Raw genomic sequence first — 19,342 nt, 5'->3', positions numbered from 1 at the left:
GAGAGATGGGTGAGAATATGAGAGGATGGAAAGTAAGAGAGATGGGTGAGAATATTAGAGGTAGGGAGTAGAAGGTTTGAGGTGAAAGGTGAGTGGAAAGTTGGTGGTGAAAAGTGCAAAGTGGGAAGTAAGAGGTGGGTGGGAAGTGACAGGTGAAAAGTGAGTGGAAAGTGACAGGTGAAACGTGAGAGTCATAACTGGTAAAGTCATAACCTTGTACATACCAAACTAATGTACAAGGGCTTAGATGTCTAGTGGTTCCATGGCATGTGTATGAAGGTCTTAAAATCACATTTTCCACCCTCAAATTATCTTGAAAGGATTTAATAAATATGAATTAGGTTTGTGTTGTTGTGTCTGTTGACATGTTTTTTTGTGAAAAAAAAAAGAAAAACACTGAAAAACTGGTGAAAAATATTATGACCAGAGATTCATCTGATACCACCTCCAATGCTGAAATAGACGTATCTGGCTGACACAGGAACATGTGGCTGAAACAATAACAACATCATCCCAGACCTAAATCACACAGGCACTCATGTTTTATCTGCATGAATAAAACCAAATGATCTGCTTGATATGACATGCATGTAACATGTACAAAAATACGTCAATAGTTGTCAGGGGTGTCACTTGGACCTATAACTTCTAGCACCTGAAATTGTGAACTTTTTGGCATCAAACACAGATTCTAAGCCAACAGCAAATATCTGTTAGTTGCAGCTGTTGAAGCAACCTGTTTGTATTTTGCCTCGTTCTTCCCTCATGAAACTACGAACATGTAGATAATTTGTGAGGTAGATAGAGTGTCTAAACAGCAACTTGGTCCACCATCAACAAATGAGCTCTCTCAAAACATATCAGACTGGTCAAGTTATAACCCCAACAAACGCATGGCATCATGAAAAAATATCTATCAACTAATAAGGAAATACATGTAACACTTTACGTGCAATTCATAGTTTCTTTGACTAGCACAAGCATATTTCCTGCCTAAAGGCAGATGTTATCTGAGGGTTTGGTGTGGAGAAACAGTATCCATATATGGTAAAAATGTTAATTATGGCTATGTCCAAATCTGGCGAAGGAAGCCATTACCCTCTCCCAGGATTTAAATACCCAACAATTTTTCACTGCAGCAGCTAATAATAACAGCACAGTTAAGCACAAAGGGTCAAGCAGAACAATTACTAACAGCTATATGTATTTTGTAAAAAATTCAGCCAAAATCCAGTCATTAACTGTGAGTAAGCATTCCAGTGACACTGCACACTGCCTAATAATGAGTTCTGTGAGTGCGCAATGACATCAAAATTTCCAGGTAAGTGTAACTAACTTCAACTCACTAGTACCCAGACAATGACCCCATGTGCCCAAAGGATTGTTACCAATGTCTTGATATAAGTGATCTCAATTTTAACCTTAAAAATGTACATTTTACCACTGGGATATCACCATATCCTCCAAACAATCTTCGAAACACCCCTTTAAGATAAGAATTCTCAGAATTGAAGTTCATGAAGCCAGAGTCAATGCCAGCAAATGTCACTAATGTATTAAATGTACCAGCACACAAGCCGACTGGAGCATTCCACACAGGCATTTAGTATGATATCAGAAGAATATGCTCTCTTTGTGACACTTGATGTGACACAAGTGTGGGCTATATTAAGGACAAAGTTATGTAGTGTATCTGAAATATAAACAAGTGCATAAAATAATGTATGACACACTAAATGATATTTACATGAATTCATTTTGCTTTCAATTTAATACCAGTTCACACTAATACCTATAACAACATGTGCCCGGACAATATTACTGAAACTTAGTTACATGTATGTACATATAAATCATATCTCTGCACACTAGTTCTGAAATATGCAAGTGCAGGCATTTTAAGTACAACATGTTTATGTATATTTGGAATATTTAAAATCTCCACTCTGCTTCTAATCATTACTTTGCACAGTATTTGTTGTTACAAGTAAACCTGACGATACAATACACAAAAAGTGTATCATTTTTGTTTTCACTAAATAACTCACAGACGTGTGTACAGTATACTGTGTACATGTAATTTCAAAAGGTTCATTAAACACTGTTGTTACAACTATCATTTTAAACAGTAAGTAACTAGATGTACCACCAAATTCTACTAATGGAAGCTGTGGATAATTACCAGTCCATGAAGCCAGACCATGTATAGTTAAAATCTTTGGCGATCTTGAGTTTTGGCCTTCGTGATTGTGTACGTCATGTATTTGGAGTGGATACAAGTAAATAGTAAATATGACCAGACTCAATACACAGGATAATTACTGTACCTGTAGACAAGAAACTTTGAAATATCATCTCAAGTGGCAATTAGACTGAATTCTAGCAGAGACCAAGCCAGAATGTATCACTTGTCAGTTGTCTAACCATTACCATGGTAACAGGTAATTTACAGGAATAATAAACAGGATAATTTACATAATATCAAATAAGAAATAATATCGTTGAGTCTACTGCTGTGGAGAGGCAGGTGAAATTTACTGCTGTTTGCAGCTACTTCTCTTTCCAGCAGGTTTCTTTGAGACTTTCTTCATCTTTTCCATATTTGACCTCCTTTGACCTTGAACTGGGGCCCACCCAGGGTCATCCTCATCGTAATCTTCTTCAAGTTCTTCTTCATGGTCCACAGGTCCTGAAATAGGAAGAATCACAATAACAAGGATAAAGTCTAATTATTTCAACATATGTGTACAAGCAAAGCCACAATTACCTCCCGCTGATTCAAGAAGGTTTCTAATAGACCACTCTGCTGTTTCAAATACAACTGAAAGAATCATTCTGGAAATATTATGACAGCACTACATGTCTCCAACCAGTCTGAGCATTCACAATAATAGCTATGTCAAAGGTCACAGGGGAAAAAGAACGTACATAATTTTGTCAAAAATGGCAAATGGGTCCAAAACTTCTCTGGACATTTTATCTTGGGTAAGACATGTTTCAAGTTTTAATTAACAAAAATATGCAAAACCTCTCAAACTTTATTTGTGACTTGTCGTAGCAAGTGACAACATGGACGAATGAAAGTACTATCATGCTGTGCATGTAGCAAAGCTCTGGTGGACGGCGCAACAGGTGGTTAGTAAAACTTGGTCAATCATTAAACCATTTGTAACTTTTGTGTAATAACATGTTGCCTTTGTGAAATACACTGCTTTGAAATTACATCCACCTTTTTGAAACACCTTGTATCAGAAGTATAGAAGTGCATTAATCATGTTTCTCATGCCAAACATGAGCCCTGTGCATTCATGACAAAATACATGATCCCAGTAATGCAATTATGCTGGAAAGTCTGTTATTGTACAGAATCAGAATCTTGGCAGAAATAGCTTGTTACATAAAAGGAGTCTGTTGTAATAGCACTGACAGGAGTATTGAACACTTACCAGATGTAACTGGATATGACTGTGACTGTATCAAAGGTGGGCGGGGCTCTGACATCCTGGCAATGGGCCTAGGATCCTGTGGCTGGGGTCGGTAGGTGGGATCAATTGCCATTGCGATGTTGAATGGCACTGGACTTTGATCTCTCTGAGAAGTGACATTGGGCTGAGGTACGTTGTGTCTATGAATTCAAAACAACAGTTCAGCAAAATTTTGCACGGTAATCCTCCAGATATTAAAACATAAGGCTATATTTTTACACTTGCTGGAACTAGTTTTGTCACAGTACAAATGTATAGTTGAATGATTTAGCCAGTGATCAACTCCAGGATTTGAACTCAGATTTCCACATCCAAAGTACAGCACTCTACCCACTGAGATAAAGCGGACTAGCTATCGGTTGTTTAAGACATGGAAAGCTGATCTAGTTACAGATGAATTCCAGACATTTATCAAAGAGGACAATATCTGAAGTACACGCATCTTACACACAAAAATGGTAATGACATCAGGAAAATCTTAATCCAATAGCCTCACATTGCTAACTATCAATGTTAATCTCAAACGGTTGCCACTGTCTAATTTGGGCTGATAGCTTTCAATTTTTTCATATCTCTTCAAAACTCACCTTAGATTTTCCTGGGCAGCGTCTTCGCTGTGATAACTGCCAGGAGGAGAGGGGGAGTGTGTCACTCGCTGATCACGCGAGCGTGGTGGTATCCTCTGATTGGCTGTTGACTGAGAGTGGGCATGGTTCCGCCCCAGCCATCTCTCCACCTCTAAAGCATCCTCAGGAGGCAGATCTGCTGGTGACATTCTGCGAGGAGGCTCTTCCCTGGGGGACCTCCCTCTGTATAATGGGGAACTCTGGTCATGGCCTGTTGGGGACCATCCCCGAGACTGAGGAGAGGATGGGGACATGGGCTCCTCAAACCTCACTAGCCCATTATGTTCTCTAGGGGAGCGGTGAGAGCTGGGGGTACCACTGCCACTGCTGGCGTGAGAGTTAGGGGAGCCTACCTCCCCACCCCCCAAGCCCAGCTCATCCACACTCTGGGAGCGCAACGCTTCTTGCTGGCCTCTCTGAAATATTGATCGGCATGATTATGGTCTATTGTAAACTATGTACGTATCATAACTATGAAGGTAGTATAATTATAGATGCATGTCTCATAACTATGTATGTATCATAACTATGTACAGTACGTATCATCACTGTATGTATATTAACTCCACCAGTTCAGATCAGGGTGTGCTTATTACAGTACATCAAGTCCATACACAAAATCCCCATATACATGGAATTATTTACTTCTTCATTTCATTGAGTCAAGAATTTTTTTGGCAGCCAGGTTTACTTGTGGAAGAAAAAAGTGTGCCCAGGGTAAACCACCAACTTTTGGCAATTTACTGGCAAACTTTTCAATGTGTGACAAACAGATATGAAAGAGCGTAATTAACTGCTTACTATTACCAGGTTCCCAAAAACACTAAGAGAGGGGAAATCTACAAATTCCCTGTACAAAGTACCGTTTGAACCTCTACCTTGTGTCCTATTTACTGACAGGTCAGCACCTGAACAACTTGGTCACAGCCTGTACAAAGTCTGGTTTGAACTTGCACCTTGTGTCCTATTTACTGACAGGCCAGCGCCTGAACAACTTGGTCACAGCCTGTACAAAGTCTTGCTTGAACCTGCACCTTGTGTCCTATTTACTGACAGGCCAGAGCCTGAACAACTTGGTCACAGCCTGTACAAAGTCTGGTTTGAACCTGCACCTTGTGTCCTATTTACTGACAGGCCAACGCCTGAACAACCAACTTGGTCACAGCCTGTACAAAGTCTGGTTTGAACCTGCACCTTGTTTCCTATTTACTGACAGGCCAGCGCCTGAACAACTTGGTCACAGCCTGTACAAAGTCCGGTCTGAATCTGCACCTTGTGTTCTATTTACTGACAGGCCAACACCTGAACAACCAACTTGGTCACAGCCTGTACAAAGTCTGCTTTGAATCTGCACCTTGTGTCCTATTTACTGACAGGCCAGCGCCTGAACAACTTGGTCACAGCCTGTACAAAGTCTGGTTTGAACCTATACCTTGTGTCCTATTTACTGACAGACCAGCGCCTGAACAACTTGGTCACAGCCTGTACAAAGTCTGGTTTGAACCTGCACCTTGTGTCCTATTTACTGACAGGCCAGAGCCTGAACAACTTGGTCACAGCCTGTACAAAGTCTGGTTTGAACCTGCACCTTGCGTCCTATTTACTGACAGGCCAACGCCTGAACAACCAACTTGGTCACAGCCTGTACAAAGTCCGCTTTGAATCTGCACCTTGTGTCCTATTTACTGACAGGCCAGCGCCTGAACAACTTGGTCACAACCTGCTCTCTTAGTGTACACCTACATGTAGTCATAAATGATGACTGAACATGGCCGAAGGGGCTAGCGTGCTAGTGCAGCACAATGACTCAGAAGCTTCTCACCAATGCAGCCACTGTAATTTGAAGTCCAACTCATGCTGGCTTCCTCTCCGATTGTATGTGGGAAGTTCTGCCCCAGGCTAAGGCCAGATTCCTCTCACCATTATGCTGGTCGCTGTTATATGCATGTGTAAGTGAATATTCTTGAGTATGATGTAAAAGTATCGAATAAACAATAAGTAAATCAAAACGCAGAGAATATTTATTCAAACAAAGCTCTGGTAATAATTATAACTGGAATCAACACCTAACCCCTGGTATTACACACCTAGGTACATGAACATGTGTTCCTGGTGATGTCAGCTATGAAGGCAATCCTGTACAGACACAGGACCCAAGCTGCCTACCTGCTTCCTGGCCTCCTCCATTGACTTTTGCTTCTTCTGTCTTGCTTTCTTGGCCTTCAGCTTATCTTGTTCATGAATGATCCGCGCCAGCTGAGCATCCTGCTGCTCTATCTGCTTCAGTTTGCCCTTGTCTATCTCTGCCTTTGTTCTCTTTAAAGAGAATTCATTAAGCATTAGCAAAGCTACTAAACAATACTGGACTGTCAAAATTATGGACTGTCGTATGGTGTAAAATGCAGGTTGGGGAAACCGATATGAACCCCGTCGAACAGGTGTGCCTTCAGAAAAGCTTGCCCAAATGGTATACACATGAGCCAAGTGAAACACATGAGCCAAGTGAAGCACACGATCCTCTTGCTCAGTGACTCTGGGTCTACACTAAGTGTATCTACAATGTACAGTATTACAATAGCTGTCTATCAATGTATTCGATCTATGTCAAACTTATTGGTTGGCCACGCTATGGCTGAGATATTGCCATATATTTTCCTGCTATCCCATTTTCCCTGAGTACCTGTATATAACATACCTTATGTTCCTGCTATCCCATGTTCCCTGAGTACCTGTATATAACATACCTTATGTTCCTGCTGTCCCATGTTCCCTGAGTACCTGTGTATGACGTACCTTATGTTCCTGCTGTCCCATGTTCCCTGAGTACCTGTGTATGACATACCTTATGTTCCTGCTGTCCCATGTTCCCTGAGTACCTGTATATAACATACCTTATGTTCCTGCTATCCCATGTTCCCTGAGTACCTGTATATAACATACCTTATGTTCCTACTGTCCCATGTTCCCTGAGTACCTGTGTATGACATACCTTATGTTCCTGCTGTCCCATGTTCCCTGAGTACCTGTATATAACATACCTTATGTTCCTGCTATCCCATGTTCCCTGAGTACCTGTATATAACATACCTTATGTTCCTGCTGTCCCATGTTCCCTGAGTACCTGTATATAACATACCTTATGTTCCTGCTGTCCCATGTTCCCTGAGTACCTGTGTATGACATACCTAATGTTCCTGCTATCCCATGTTCCCTGAGTACCTGTATATAACATACCTTATGTTCCTGCTATCCCATGTTCCCTGAGTACCTGTATATAACATACCTTATGTTCCTGCTATCCCATGTTCCCTGAGTACCTGTGTATGACGTACCTTATGTTCCTGCTGTCCCATGTTCCCTGAGTACCTGTATATAACATACCTTATGTTCCTGCTATCCCATGTTCCCTGAGTACCTGTATATAACATACCTTATGTTCCTGCTATCCCATGTTCCCTGAGTACCTGTATATAACATACCTTATGTTCCTGCTGTCCCATGTTCCCTGAGTACCTGTATATAACACACCTTATGTTCCTGCTGTCCCATGTTCCCTGAGTACCTGTGTATGACGTACCTTATGTTCCTGCTGTCCCATGTTCCCTGAGTACCTGTGTATGACGTACCTTATGTTCCTGCTGTCCCATGTTCCCTGAGTACCTGTATATAACGTACCTTATGTTCCTGCTGTCCCATGTTCCCTGAGTACCTGTATATAACGTACCTTATGTTCCTGCTGTCCCATGTTCCCTGAGTACCTGTGTATGACGTACCTTATGTTCCTGCTGTCCCATGTTCCCTGAGTACCTGTATATAAGGTACCTTATGTTCCTGCTATCCCATGTTCCCTGAGTACCTGTATATAACATACCTTATGTTCCTGCTGTCCCATGTTCCCTGAGTACCTGTACATAACATACCTTATGTTCCTGCTGTCCCATGTTCCCTGAGTACCTGTATATAACATACCTTTTGTTCCTGCTGTCCCATGTTCCCTGAGTACTTGTATATAACATACCTTATGTTCCTGCTCCTGTAAAAGTCTTGCAAGTTCCTATAAACCAACAAGTAAACAGATACGTTATTTTTGCCTAATTTCAAATTATACAAAATTTTTGTTATTTTTGTGAAAGCAGAGAGTTTTATGGTTGAAGGAAAAAAGTGTGTTTGGTGTAAACCACTGGTCTAAAGCACATTAGAGATAAACTCCCATGTGTAGGGGAAAGACTGATGTAAGAAAAGTGATCATGCACACAAATGCCACAGACCACTTACAATGTACAGTCACCAAGGTTGTACGAGCAAATAAGAGTGGAAGAAACCAAGGTAGAGATTGAATCTATCCAACACTCTGCCAATGAACATGCATATAACTAGTACATTCATGTTTTACCTTTCATGAAATGGTTCCCATGACAAAATACTTGCTTATTTTATTTTATTCAAACACACATGTGCGTGAAATGCTATGAAACTGAAAGCTGGACTAACTTCATAGGGGAGATAACCCACCTCATCCTGAAGCTCCTGCAACTGTTTTTTCTCCCCTTCCTCCATATGGTCAGCTGGAGGTATGTAAAAATCAGAAAAGTCACCCTCATCTTCAATCCTGCCCCCGGCGGTTACCCTGGCAACAGATGATGCTCTACTCTCATGACTGTTGTCACAGATCGGCACCCAAGCAATAATAGTCACATGAAGTCAGCGTCAAACAGTTTGTAATGTTTTCAGATGTCAACTGGAATAATCTACAGCTGTTTTAGTCACCCAGGTTATTGTTAGTCAGTAAACATGCGCATGACATCATCTAGAGTACTGTTAGTCAGTAAACATGGTACATGAGTATGAAGTCATCTAGGTTACTGTTAGTCACAGAGGTCATTATTAGTCAGTAAACACGATACATGAGTATGAAGTCATCTAGGTTACTGTTAGTCAGTAAACATGGTACATGAGTATGAAGTCATCTAGGTTATTGTTAGCCAGTAAACATGGTACATGAGTATGAAGTCATCTAGGTTACTGTTAGTCAGTAAACACGATACATGAGTATGAAGTCATCTAGGTTACTGTTAGTCAGTAAACATGGTACATGAGTATGAAGTCATCTAGGTTATTGTTAGCCAGTAAACATGGTACATGAGTATGAAGTCATCTAGGTTACTGTTAGTCAGTAAACATGGTACATGAGTATGAAGTCATCTAGGTTACTGTTAGTCAGTAAACATGGTACATGAGTATGAAGTCATCTAGGTTACTGTTAGTCAGTAAACATGGTACATGAGTATAAAGTCATCTAGGTTACTGTTAGTCAGTAAACATGGTACATGAGTATGAAGTCATCTAGGTTATTGTTAGTCAATAAACATGGTACATGAGTATGAAGTCATCTAGGTTATTGTTAGCCAGTAAACATGGTACATGAGTATGAAGTCATCTAGGTTATTGTTAGCCAGTAAACATGGTACATGAGTATGAATTCATCTAGGTTACTGTTAGTCAGTAAACATGGTACATGAGTTTGAAGTCATCTAGGTTATTGTTAGTCAGTAAACACGGTACATGAATATGAATTCATCTAGGTTACTGTTAGTCAGTAAACAAAGTACTTGAGTATGAAGTCATCTAGGTTATTTGGGAGCTAGGCGAGGTTTAATTAACATGGAAGGTACAAAAGGTTTGAGGTGAAGGGGATGTAGCACTACCCAGCCTTTACACAGGACAGCCATTCTTACGTTTTGGAGGTGCTGGGCGTGCGCCACCCGAAAACTCCCAAATTCAATTTAATTAACATGAAAGGTCGAAATTTCATTTCTATACCAAATGACTTTGGGAACCACATTTAATCCAAAGCTGCAAGGTGAGAATGGAATTTCTGGTGGAAACATCACTTAAGAATGATGCTAATTAGCACCAATTAAGGTTTTACTTAACATGAAAGGTACATGGAACCAAATCAGGAATGTAGAAGGTGGTTGCATGGTTGAGAATCACCAAGGTAAGAATGACAATTGTGGTGGAAAGGTCACGTAAGAATAGGTCAAAGGTCACTAATTCATCCAGGAACTAATTAAAATTGTCGTATCTCTTAAACTAAATTATACGCCAAGCTGAAATTGGTTTCTAAATGAAGAGGGAGTAAAACAGCACCACTGGGATGTCAAAGCTTTTAAGAATGTTACTTTTAACTGGATCAAATTTGGAAAAAACACCTAAAAATGTACAGGCTAATTACCGTTTTAATTAACGTGAAAGGTACAAGTATGAAACCACTGGGGATTTGTAGATGGTGGTCATCTGAATATAAATCACAAACTTAAGAACGGAAATTGAGGTGGGAACGTCACCTAAGAATACGTCAAAGGTCATACCATGCCCAATGACCACCAATTAACATTATAATTAACATGAAAGGTACACGTTTAAAACAACATGGATATTGTTCGGAATGATGTTATGATTCAGAATCACCAACTTCAGAACGGAAATTGTGGTGGAAAGGTCACTTAAGAGTAGGTCAGAGGTTACACAACACCCAATGAAAGCATACATGTATGTGATTTATTATTGACTACATGTACATACCGTTTATTGATTAAGGATTTGCCTGCCTAGGTTATTCACAGAAGACCATAAGTAACCATGGGTTACTCTGATTGCTTCCTCTAATCTTTTTGGAGTATATTTTTGTCAGCATTTTGGGTGCTTTCTGAAATAAATTGACAGTTTGGTGTCTGCAGCGCAAAACGTGGTGCGTCAAAACACGTCTTCATGGGTTGGCATACATTACGTCAAAAGTCGTCTATATGGAGGAAAGAGATAATTCAACTATTCTATAAAATTTTCTTGTTAGATTAGGCCTCTACCCAGGGTCCCAACTAGATATCATGTGGTATGCCCTGTAGAATGGGTACATGTTGCATGTTGAGCCAGTGGGATGCCTTAATCCAGTTTTGAAAAAAAAATCTGCTTCAATGTAGGCCCCATTGTCTCGTGTAGACTAGAGAGGTTTAGTTCTGTTGGGACGACTGCTTGTACTAGCCTGTAAGAAAGATCTGGACTTGAAACATGTGCTCTCCTACCCCTTAATGACGGGGATGGCAATTTCTTCCTGAGGCACCCCCAGTTGTGCATATCTCTGCCTGAGTCAAGTTCCCACACATGAATGCGAGGCTTTGATGTTGAGGTAACCCTGAAAAGGATTACGTTTCCTCCCACATCCCCTCTTATCTCACACCCCCAAAATGCTCTTATCAACGCCCACCCCCAACCCCCAACCCCCCCACCCAGTGGTAAAGCCTGGAATCCTGTCCGCAAATCTGAAAGAATTATGGTAGTACATACAGAAGTCATCTAGATCCCTGGCAGTCATCTAGAGTATTGTCTGTCAGATTAGACAATCATACAAAACCAGGTCAATGTTAGGATCATGCTGACCCAAGGGGTCATGAAGACAAATCTGTGTCGATGTTAGAGTCAGACTGACATCGTGCCGCAACAACAAACAAACAGGGTCATACATGTTACATGTACACATACGGTTACATTATAGAACATAACAGACATTATAGAATCTTGCAGTGCTGCTGTTAGTCAATGTTTACACTAGTATACTAGCTATGCAGTTACATTAAAACACAACACAACAGACACAGAGCTCAAAAACTTGATGTTGCATGGCCAGAGATGCTAAACTAATGGTTCATACAAAAGACTATAATGTAGTTAAAAGGAGGTTTGGCATGATTTACTGTACAGATCAGTTACATTTATTCATCACGTTAAGAATAAACCAAACATTAACATCCATCTGCAGCAAATGTGAATCAAAAAAAACCAATTCTTTTAAAATTTAAAAACAAAAAAAAACTTTTAAAGAAAGTACACTTATTTCAACTGTCATCATACGTATATTGTGTTCATCAACCTATTTCAATGCAGAACTATGTGTAATACTTTGGATTTGACAGGCATGTTCTTACCTGACACTGTCCATATCACCACTGGACTGACGCCCATGTCCCCCCTCAACCAGCGAGTCCCCACCTCGAGAATCTACAAAGACAGCAGAGAAGGTTAAATCACAGGCGGGGGTCTCCATAGCTCAGTCGGTTAGCGCGCTAGCGCAGCATAATGACCCAGAAGCCTCTCACCAATGTGGTCGCTGTGAGCTCAAATCCAGCTCATGCTGGCTTCCTCTCCGGCCATAAGTGGAAAGGTCTTCAGCTACCTGCGGATGGTTGTGGTTTTCTCCCGGGCTCTGCCCGGTTTCCTCCCACCATAATGCTGGCCGCCGTCGTATAAGTGAAACATTCTTGAGTACGGCATAAAATACCAATCAAATAAATAAATAAATAAACAAATAAATCACAGGCGACAAATCACACTGATGTACAGGAATACCATTAATATATGTACTCTTATTCTTCTAAAAGTAGTGCTGAAAGTAGAATATTACATTTCTTTATCAGCCTTTTGGAAAAGTAAAGATATGAGGATGTTGTTTATAAGATGGTCTAACCAAGTGAGAAAAAAAAACCCCAATATTCCTGCTAGAATTACATATATATTGGCTAAACTGAGCAGACCGGGTGTGGCAAATTTTAGAAGAAATAGGGTACTATTCAAGTATCAAGCTCTTTGTTTGCAAAGCTACAGTACATTCCCCACCCTGAACAATGGGGTTTTCCGTTCATCTATGAAGGGACAATAGTGTCCTCTATCTGCTGGAAAAATAACTACATCAACTATGATTATTTATGGTGATCCTTTTTTGTGTTGTTGAAATCACAGAAATACTGACATATTAAATGCTTTGTGGAGAAACCAGTCAGACACATGGCCAATACGAAAAAGCTACATGTAATGGATACAGGGCAGGGACCTCAATGTTTGGCTGGTCGGGAGCTTGTTGATATGGGAAACCAACGCTCATAGATGTAATGTCTTCAGTAAGTTTAACAGATTTGGGTTTCTGTTTTTTTCTCAACCCACCTTTATTGAGGACCAGCCTAGCCTCTTCCGAATGCCTGGCTAGCTCCTGTTCCAATCGTTCCCTCTCTTTCTTCAACTCTTGCTCCCTTTTCCACCTTTCAAATCGCCGTCTTTCCTTCTCCTGCATCTTCCTAGCATAATCCTATTAAACAACACAAGGAAAGGCACATACACTCTACATAAAAAAGCATGTATAAACAACAGCTTACAGAGATAACCAGATGTGAATACATGATATTTTATTAATTAACTTTTTCTCTATGTGATGTGGATTAAGCATATGTTTTACTATTAGCGTGTACTTTATATGAAGAATATAGAGAGTTGTATTATGAATGCCTTTATGGCCAACGATGTAAACATGCTGACACAGGATAGGCAATTGATCTCCTGCAGAGTTGTGTGTGCCATACTATATGTTTGTAATCACTTTGAAAAAAATGCTTCCAAAAACGAGGTGCAAATTCACTCAGACTGCCAGCTATGCTTCAACAGTCTACTGAGAACTGGTATAAACACATTGCAGTCATATCCTCTGCACTACATGAAGGGGGTTAGTTTTCTCAACCAACAGGGGTGTTTTAGCCTGTGCCCGTGTTCATAGAAATTGCATGTGGGACAGAGACCCATATAACTAGCCAAATGGGGTTACCAAACAGTAACAGGCACTTATAATTCCACACAGGTGTCAACTTACAAGCCTGTAAATAAACTATTCACATTAATAAATAACTGGTAACTATGAAAAAAATCCAAATCAGAAATTGAATTGTTTGATTTATTGTTGCTTAAAGCCATACTCAACAATTTATAAGTTATACAAACTGGTGGTCAGAGTTATGGACGGTTGAAACATGTATGCCGGAGAAAACAAACAGCCTTTGACAAGTTACTGACAAACTTGCCCATGTGACGTTTGAATGAAACGATACAAACAACTACATAAACACAACACTCACTTCATCGGTTACTTCTTTCTGAAGTCTTCTGACGGCTTCCTCAGTATCCAAATCTTTCATGACAGATTTGGCAATCTTCTCGTCTTCTTCAGCTCTGAAAGAGGCAAGCAGTACATGACCATCTCATAAGGCTGGTCATTTATTTTACTGTTGGTAATTGGTAATTCGCTTCGGGTCAGTCTGGGTAACTGGTTAGTGTGTCAACCAGGTTAGTGTGTCTACAATGTCTACCAGGTCAGTGTATCTACCAGGTCAGTGTATCTACCAAGTCAGTGTGTCTACCAGGTTAGTGTGTCTACCATATCTACCAAGTCAGTGTGTCTACCGTATCTACCAAGTCAGTGTGTCTACCAGGTCAGTGTGTCTACCATATCTACCAAGTCAGTGTCTCTACCATATCTACCAAGTCAGTGTGTCTACCAGGTCAGTGTGTCTACCATATCTACCAGGTCAGTGTATCTAACAAATCAGTGTGTCAGTGTGTCTATCAGGTCAGTGTGTCTACCAGGCCAGTGTATCTACCATGTCAGTGTGTCTACCAGGTCAGTGTATTTACCATGTCAGTGTGTCTACCATATCTACCAGGTCAGTGTGTCTATCAAGTCAGTATGTCTACCAGGTCAGTGTATCTACCATGTCAGTGTGTCTACCATGTCTACCAAGTCAGTGTGTCTACCATATCTACCAGTCTGTGTTTCTACCATACCTACTAAGTCAGTGTATCTACTATGTCTACCACGTCAGTGTATCTACCAGGTCAGTTTGTCTACTAGGTCAGTATGTCTACCATGTCTACCAATCAGTGTATCTACCATATCTACCAGGTCAGTGTGTCTACTAGGTCAGTGTGTCTACCATATCTACCAAGTCAGTGTGTCTACCAGGTCAGTATGTCTACCATATCTACCAAGTCAGTGTGTCTCCCATATATACCAAGTCAGTGTGTCTACCAGGACAGTGTGTTTACCATATCTACCTGGTCAGTGTATCTACCTGGTCAGTGTATCTACCAAGTCAGTGTGTCTACCAGGCCAGTGTGTCTACCAGGCCAGTGTATCTACCATGTCAGTGTGTCTACCAGGTCAGTGTGTCTACCAGGCCAGTGTATCTACCATGTCAGTGTGTCTACCAGGTCAGTGTATTTACCATGTCAGTGTGTCTACCATATCTACCAGGTCAGTGTGTCTACCAGGTCAACGTGTTTACCATGTCTACTGTCAACGTGTTTACCATGTCTACCAGGTCAAGGTGGTCTACCGGGTCAAGGTGGTCTACCTTGTCTACCGTCAGGGTGTCTACCATGTCTACCGTCAGGGTGTCTACCATGTCTACCGTCAGAGTGTCTACCCTGTCAACCAGGTCAGTGTATCTACCATGTATACCAGGTCAACATGTCTACCGTGTCCACCAGGTCAGTGTATCTACCGTATCTACCGTCAGGGTGTCTACCGTGTCCACCAGGTCAGTGTATCTACCATATCTACAGTCAGGGTGTCTACCGTGTCCACCAGGTCAGTGTATCTACCATGTCTACCAAGTCAGTGTATCTACCAGTTCAGCATATCTATTAGGTCTGCACATCCACCTGGTAACTTTATGGACGGAGTAAGTTTATCTACCACATCTATCGCTTCACAAAGCATCTGTCTAAAATACAACTTAAGTACATTTGTACTTCAAATTTAACAGACCAGTACTGCATGTCCATTAAAGAACTCACTGTGCTTTCAGCAGCATAAGTTGTTCCATGCGTTCCTGCTGCTGGCGGATTTCCTCCTCCGACTGAACCAGTTTGGCAATAGGTATGTCTTCTCGTACTGTTCTCCTGTTGTAACGGTTGAGGCCATAATGAAAGTCCACTGAAATACATCAACATGCAGAACTGTGTCCCAGTGAAACTTGATAGCACTGATAATAGCAGCTCATACAATCATGACAGTTCATTCAGAAAATAACAGAAATCCATGAGAAAATAATAGAAATTCATGAGTTACAATTAAGATTATTTGGTTAACAAATACGCATATAACTACGGGAGGAGGTTAATTGAAAACAGAGTTTTCTCTTGACTTACTTTCCTCATTTTGAAGCTTGTGAGCAAGAACTCCATCTTCATGAACCAACCACTTTCTACACACTGCAAAAACATTGAAAAAGTGAAGTAATAATTTATCAGTTTTACTCCCAACTTTCTCCTCAGCCTGTATGTATGATGTAAACAGAAAAGACACAAAAGACTTTGAAGTACATGCATGTTCACTTACTGAGTCATAAAGACATTGAATGACATAAATGCATGTAGTTTTCAAATTACAAAACAATAAAATAAATGTAACTTAAAAAAGAAAAAAATATGACCAACCTGTTTTTGTTGGAATGGTTTTAAATTCTTGATTGCTGCTTAATGCCACACTCAATAATTTTTCACATTACATAAGAATGGTCAGTATTACAGGGGGAGGAAACCAGAGTGCCCAGGGAAAACCATCAACATTTGGCAAGATACTTTCCCAAGGCTGTACAAAGCTTGTTTGGAAACCACATCTAGTGTGTCAATGCGATTCAAAAATTAAAAATAGCTTAATAATATGCGAGTTACAAATTTAAACGTATGTACAAACACTGTGGGGAGATCAAGATTTTTTCGAAGTGCTTGATTGGCTGGTTACTTAAAGATTTGTGCTGACCAGTGCAGAGGTCCATGAATGTACAATTCATTTTTACTTTTCAATCGTATGCCTGCATCACATTTAACTCTTGTTTGTATGATTTCGAAAACATGCACATGTAGCAATATCTTCACAGCAATATGTACATGCATGTTTTCAACAATGTATGCTCTTTATAGCAAGTAATCCATTCCACAATTCTCTCTAGGCATGCATTATGAACTGTGTGCTATATTAAACAAACCACACAATGCCAGCTGGAAAATATTGCCAGTCAAGACAATGTGTCAAATCTTTTCCAGATGTATATATAACGCGCAGGTATCAAGAAGAGATAATACTGCATAACCATCAGTCTGACCATTAAAATACAGCGCCAAACATAACCATAGTATTAACTATAGTACAGAATGAATTTTGTAACATGATTTTCAATAACTGGATACCCTAAATGACGCCCTAATGCAACTGTGTACATAGTTTTACCATGAAATGTCCCTCTGCTTTCATTCCATGGCTACAATCACAACTTCCACCATGTACATTCATTGTTACACTGGTAATTGCCTCTTGGGCCTACACATTACATTCCTATCGTATATTTATCTCTTCATCACCAAGCAACGTAAGTATATTATCACAACAAATGGGTATCCTTAGTAGGTTATAATAAGCTCTGCTGTCAACAGCCTCAGTTACATGTACACTGACAAACACACTTTAATATGATGACGTACTCATTCTTTATTTAGTTTGAAAAGATGCCTGATAAATGATGTGATTAAAACATGCCAGATCATACACAATAAGGAATGCTGGTTCTAAGTTTTTTATTGGAATAATTCCCAACCAAGTCATAATTTAAAGACAAATGCATTGTTATTTAAACAGCAATACCTATGACACAATGTTGACAGTTAGATGTTCAGTATATTGTGATTTCTCCTCCATCTCAATGGTCCCATTGTCCTATTTTAAAATTCTGACATTCACCACAAGACTGGGTACATTTCTGCCTCTCAAAAACGTTGTCGCACATTTCCCAGCACCAACTTGATGAAATTAGTTTCAATGAGGTCCATGCTGGTGGCGCCTACATTGCAACAAGTATGCTTACTTGCATTAAAAACACAAGTCCTTTTTTTAATTTTATTTTATATGATAGTTTTCTAAAGGATGTCAACGGCAGAATTCACTTAGATTTCAAAACCACATGTTGGCAACATGACATTTCAAAATGGTTGTTGAGAGTGAGGTGTCCAATGAAGTTTTTGCAGTCAATGTGACCAAAAGAGAAAATTGATGCCATTGCCAAATGTAATAAATAAAGACAATAGTTTTCAAGATCTGACCAGAAAACGACATACAAAAGAGCAGTGTTGTTGAGTTTGATTGCCATGAGTAGGAAAAATGTGGGAGTGTGAAATCTGTGCCCTATATTTTGATACAGATAGATGGATTCAGTGTAACAATGAATATCAGAATTTAAAAGAAAAAAGCACACTAAGAACATATCGATGGACTACGATGTTTCTAATTCTGTACTCAATTCATTTTGTGGGTTCAGTGTTTGCACAGTCTAATCTGGACACATTTAATTTATATAATATATTTCATTATCATTATGCATTTTACAGCTGAGCTGCACAATATATTTATTTTTGGACCATAGTTAGTAGCTGTAAAGACTAGGGTGACCATACTATTAGCCAATGAGCCCCCTCTCTCACTGAATTGTGAGAAACTGCTTCTTTAATGAATTGACATCACTTTACCACATGATAGAACTCTCGAGCTTAAAATTCCCTCATTGTGTAACAGGGTAGTTAATTCACTGCTAAAGCCACTGCCCTGGGGCCGAGGGAAGATGATGAGCCGTGAGTGAGAACACTTAACAGTGTGCCATCAGCCATAGGTCTAGCCTATTTGTACACACTCACACTGCTGTACAGTTAAAATTTATCCGACTTATGGATTCAAATTGATAATGTCAGTCTTATAATTCTCGCCTGAGTGTTCATATAAGTCTTGGAAAGAAGAAAATTGCCCCCAGCTGACAGCTGTCACAAAGTAAGTCAACAGGTCAGCTAAGCCTTAAGAGCTACAACAACAACACTAGCAAATATGACGTACCGGATTCCACTTTTCCCTTCTCAGGAAAGGCCCCCTCTCTGTCTTCTGAATTTGCCGCTTCCGCCATGGTTAGACAAAGCAAATATCATATACGAGAGCCGAGGGGCGTAACTGCTGTCCTGCTTTATGAACCATAATCTTCATAAACTCGGCTGTGCTGGGTCACAAAGCCATCTTCCTTCTACCGGAAGCGGCCCTTACTGGCGTGACGGAAACCAGCGACCAGACTTCGTTAATCTCCGTAGACGTATCGCCCTTGGGCGAACATAATTGGGCCGCCCAACTACATGTAGGACACATGATATCAGCTTCTAAAAAATTTTCATTATTTTTTTTTCTTCGTCATCTTTCAACGTTGTTTTGAAATGAGTCATTCTTTATCACAGGGCGGGGAAAATGTGGGCATAAACTAGAGTTTGTACCGAGGAATTTGTGTATTATATGGAAAGTTTTGATTCGGTGGGCTATGAGGTGGC

At 40.2% G+C, this 19,342-nt stretch overlaps 1 protein-coding gene across 2 annotated transcripts; it reads right to left on the bottom strand.

The window, feature by feature from the left end:
- Positions 1 to 204: 204 nt before the first annotated feature.
- Positions 205 to 19,039, bottom strand: LOC135474889 (GRB10-interacting GYF protein 2-like). Of its 2 annotated transcripts, none has more exons than XM_064754552.1 (12): positions 18,867 to 19,039; positions 16,139 to 16,201; positions 15,785 to 15,923; positions 14,065 to 14,158; positions 13,106 to 13,247; positions 12,094 to 12,166; positions 8,624 to 8,768; positions 8,130 to 8,165; positions 6,278 to 6,427; positions 4,073 to 4,527; positions 3,447 to 3,625; positions 205 to 2,689 (listed from the first exon to the last, which is right to left on the bottom strand). In XM_064754552.1, exons 1-12 carry the CDS (start codon positions 18,931 to 18,933, stop codon positions 2,535 to 2,537), a joined length of 1,698 nt encoding a protein of 565 aa, XP_064610622.1. In that variant the 5' UTR covers positions 18,934 to 19,039; the 3' UTR covers positions 205 to 2,534. The 2 variants fall into 2 exon arrangements, with proteins under 2 accessions (XP_064610622.1, XP_064610623.1); XM_064754553.1 differs by having other exon boundaries at positions 8,624 to 8,738.
- Between the last annotated feature and the right edge of the window lie 303 nt (positions 19,040 to 19,342).

Source organism: Liolophura sinensis, chromosome 9 (assembly GCF_032854445.1).
Source record: "Liolophura sinensis isolate JHLJ2023 chromosome 9, CUHK_Ljap_v2, whole genome shotgun sequence".
In the NCBI taxonomy this organism is placed as follows: Eukaryota; Metazoa; Mollusca; class Polyplacophora; order Chitonida; family Chitonidae; genus Liolophura; species Liolophura sinensis.
This window is presented reverse-complemented; position numbering and strand designations above follow the sequence as displayed.

What these genes read in the sequence shown, in the direction of transcription:
- LOC135474889 (XM_064754552.1), bottom strand. Translation starts at nt 18,933, where the DNA reads ATGGCGGAAGCGGCAAATTCAGAAGACAGAGAGGGGGCCTTTCCTGAG. An exon ending in GGTGATATGGACAGTGTCAG is followed by an intron (nt 8,769 to 12,093) that starts GTAAGAACATGC and finishes CTGTGACAACAG; the next exon opens with TCATGAGAGTAGAGCATCAT. An exon ending in TACAGGAGCAGGAACATAAG is followed by an intron (nt 6,428 to 8,129) that starts GTATGTTATATA and finishes TTCTCTTTAAAG; the next exon opens with AGAACAAAGGCAGAGATAGA.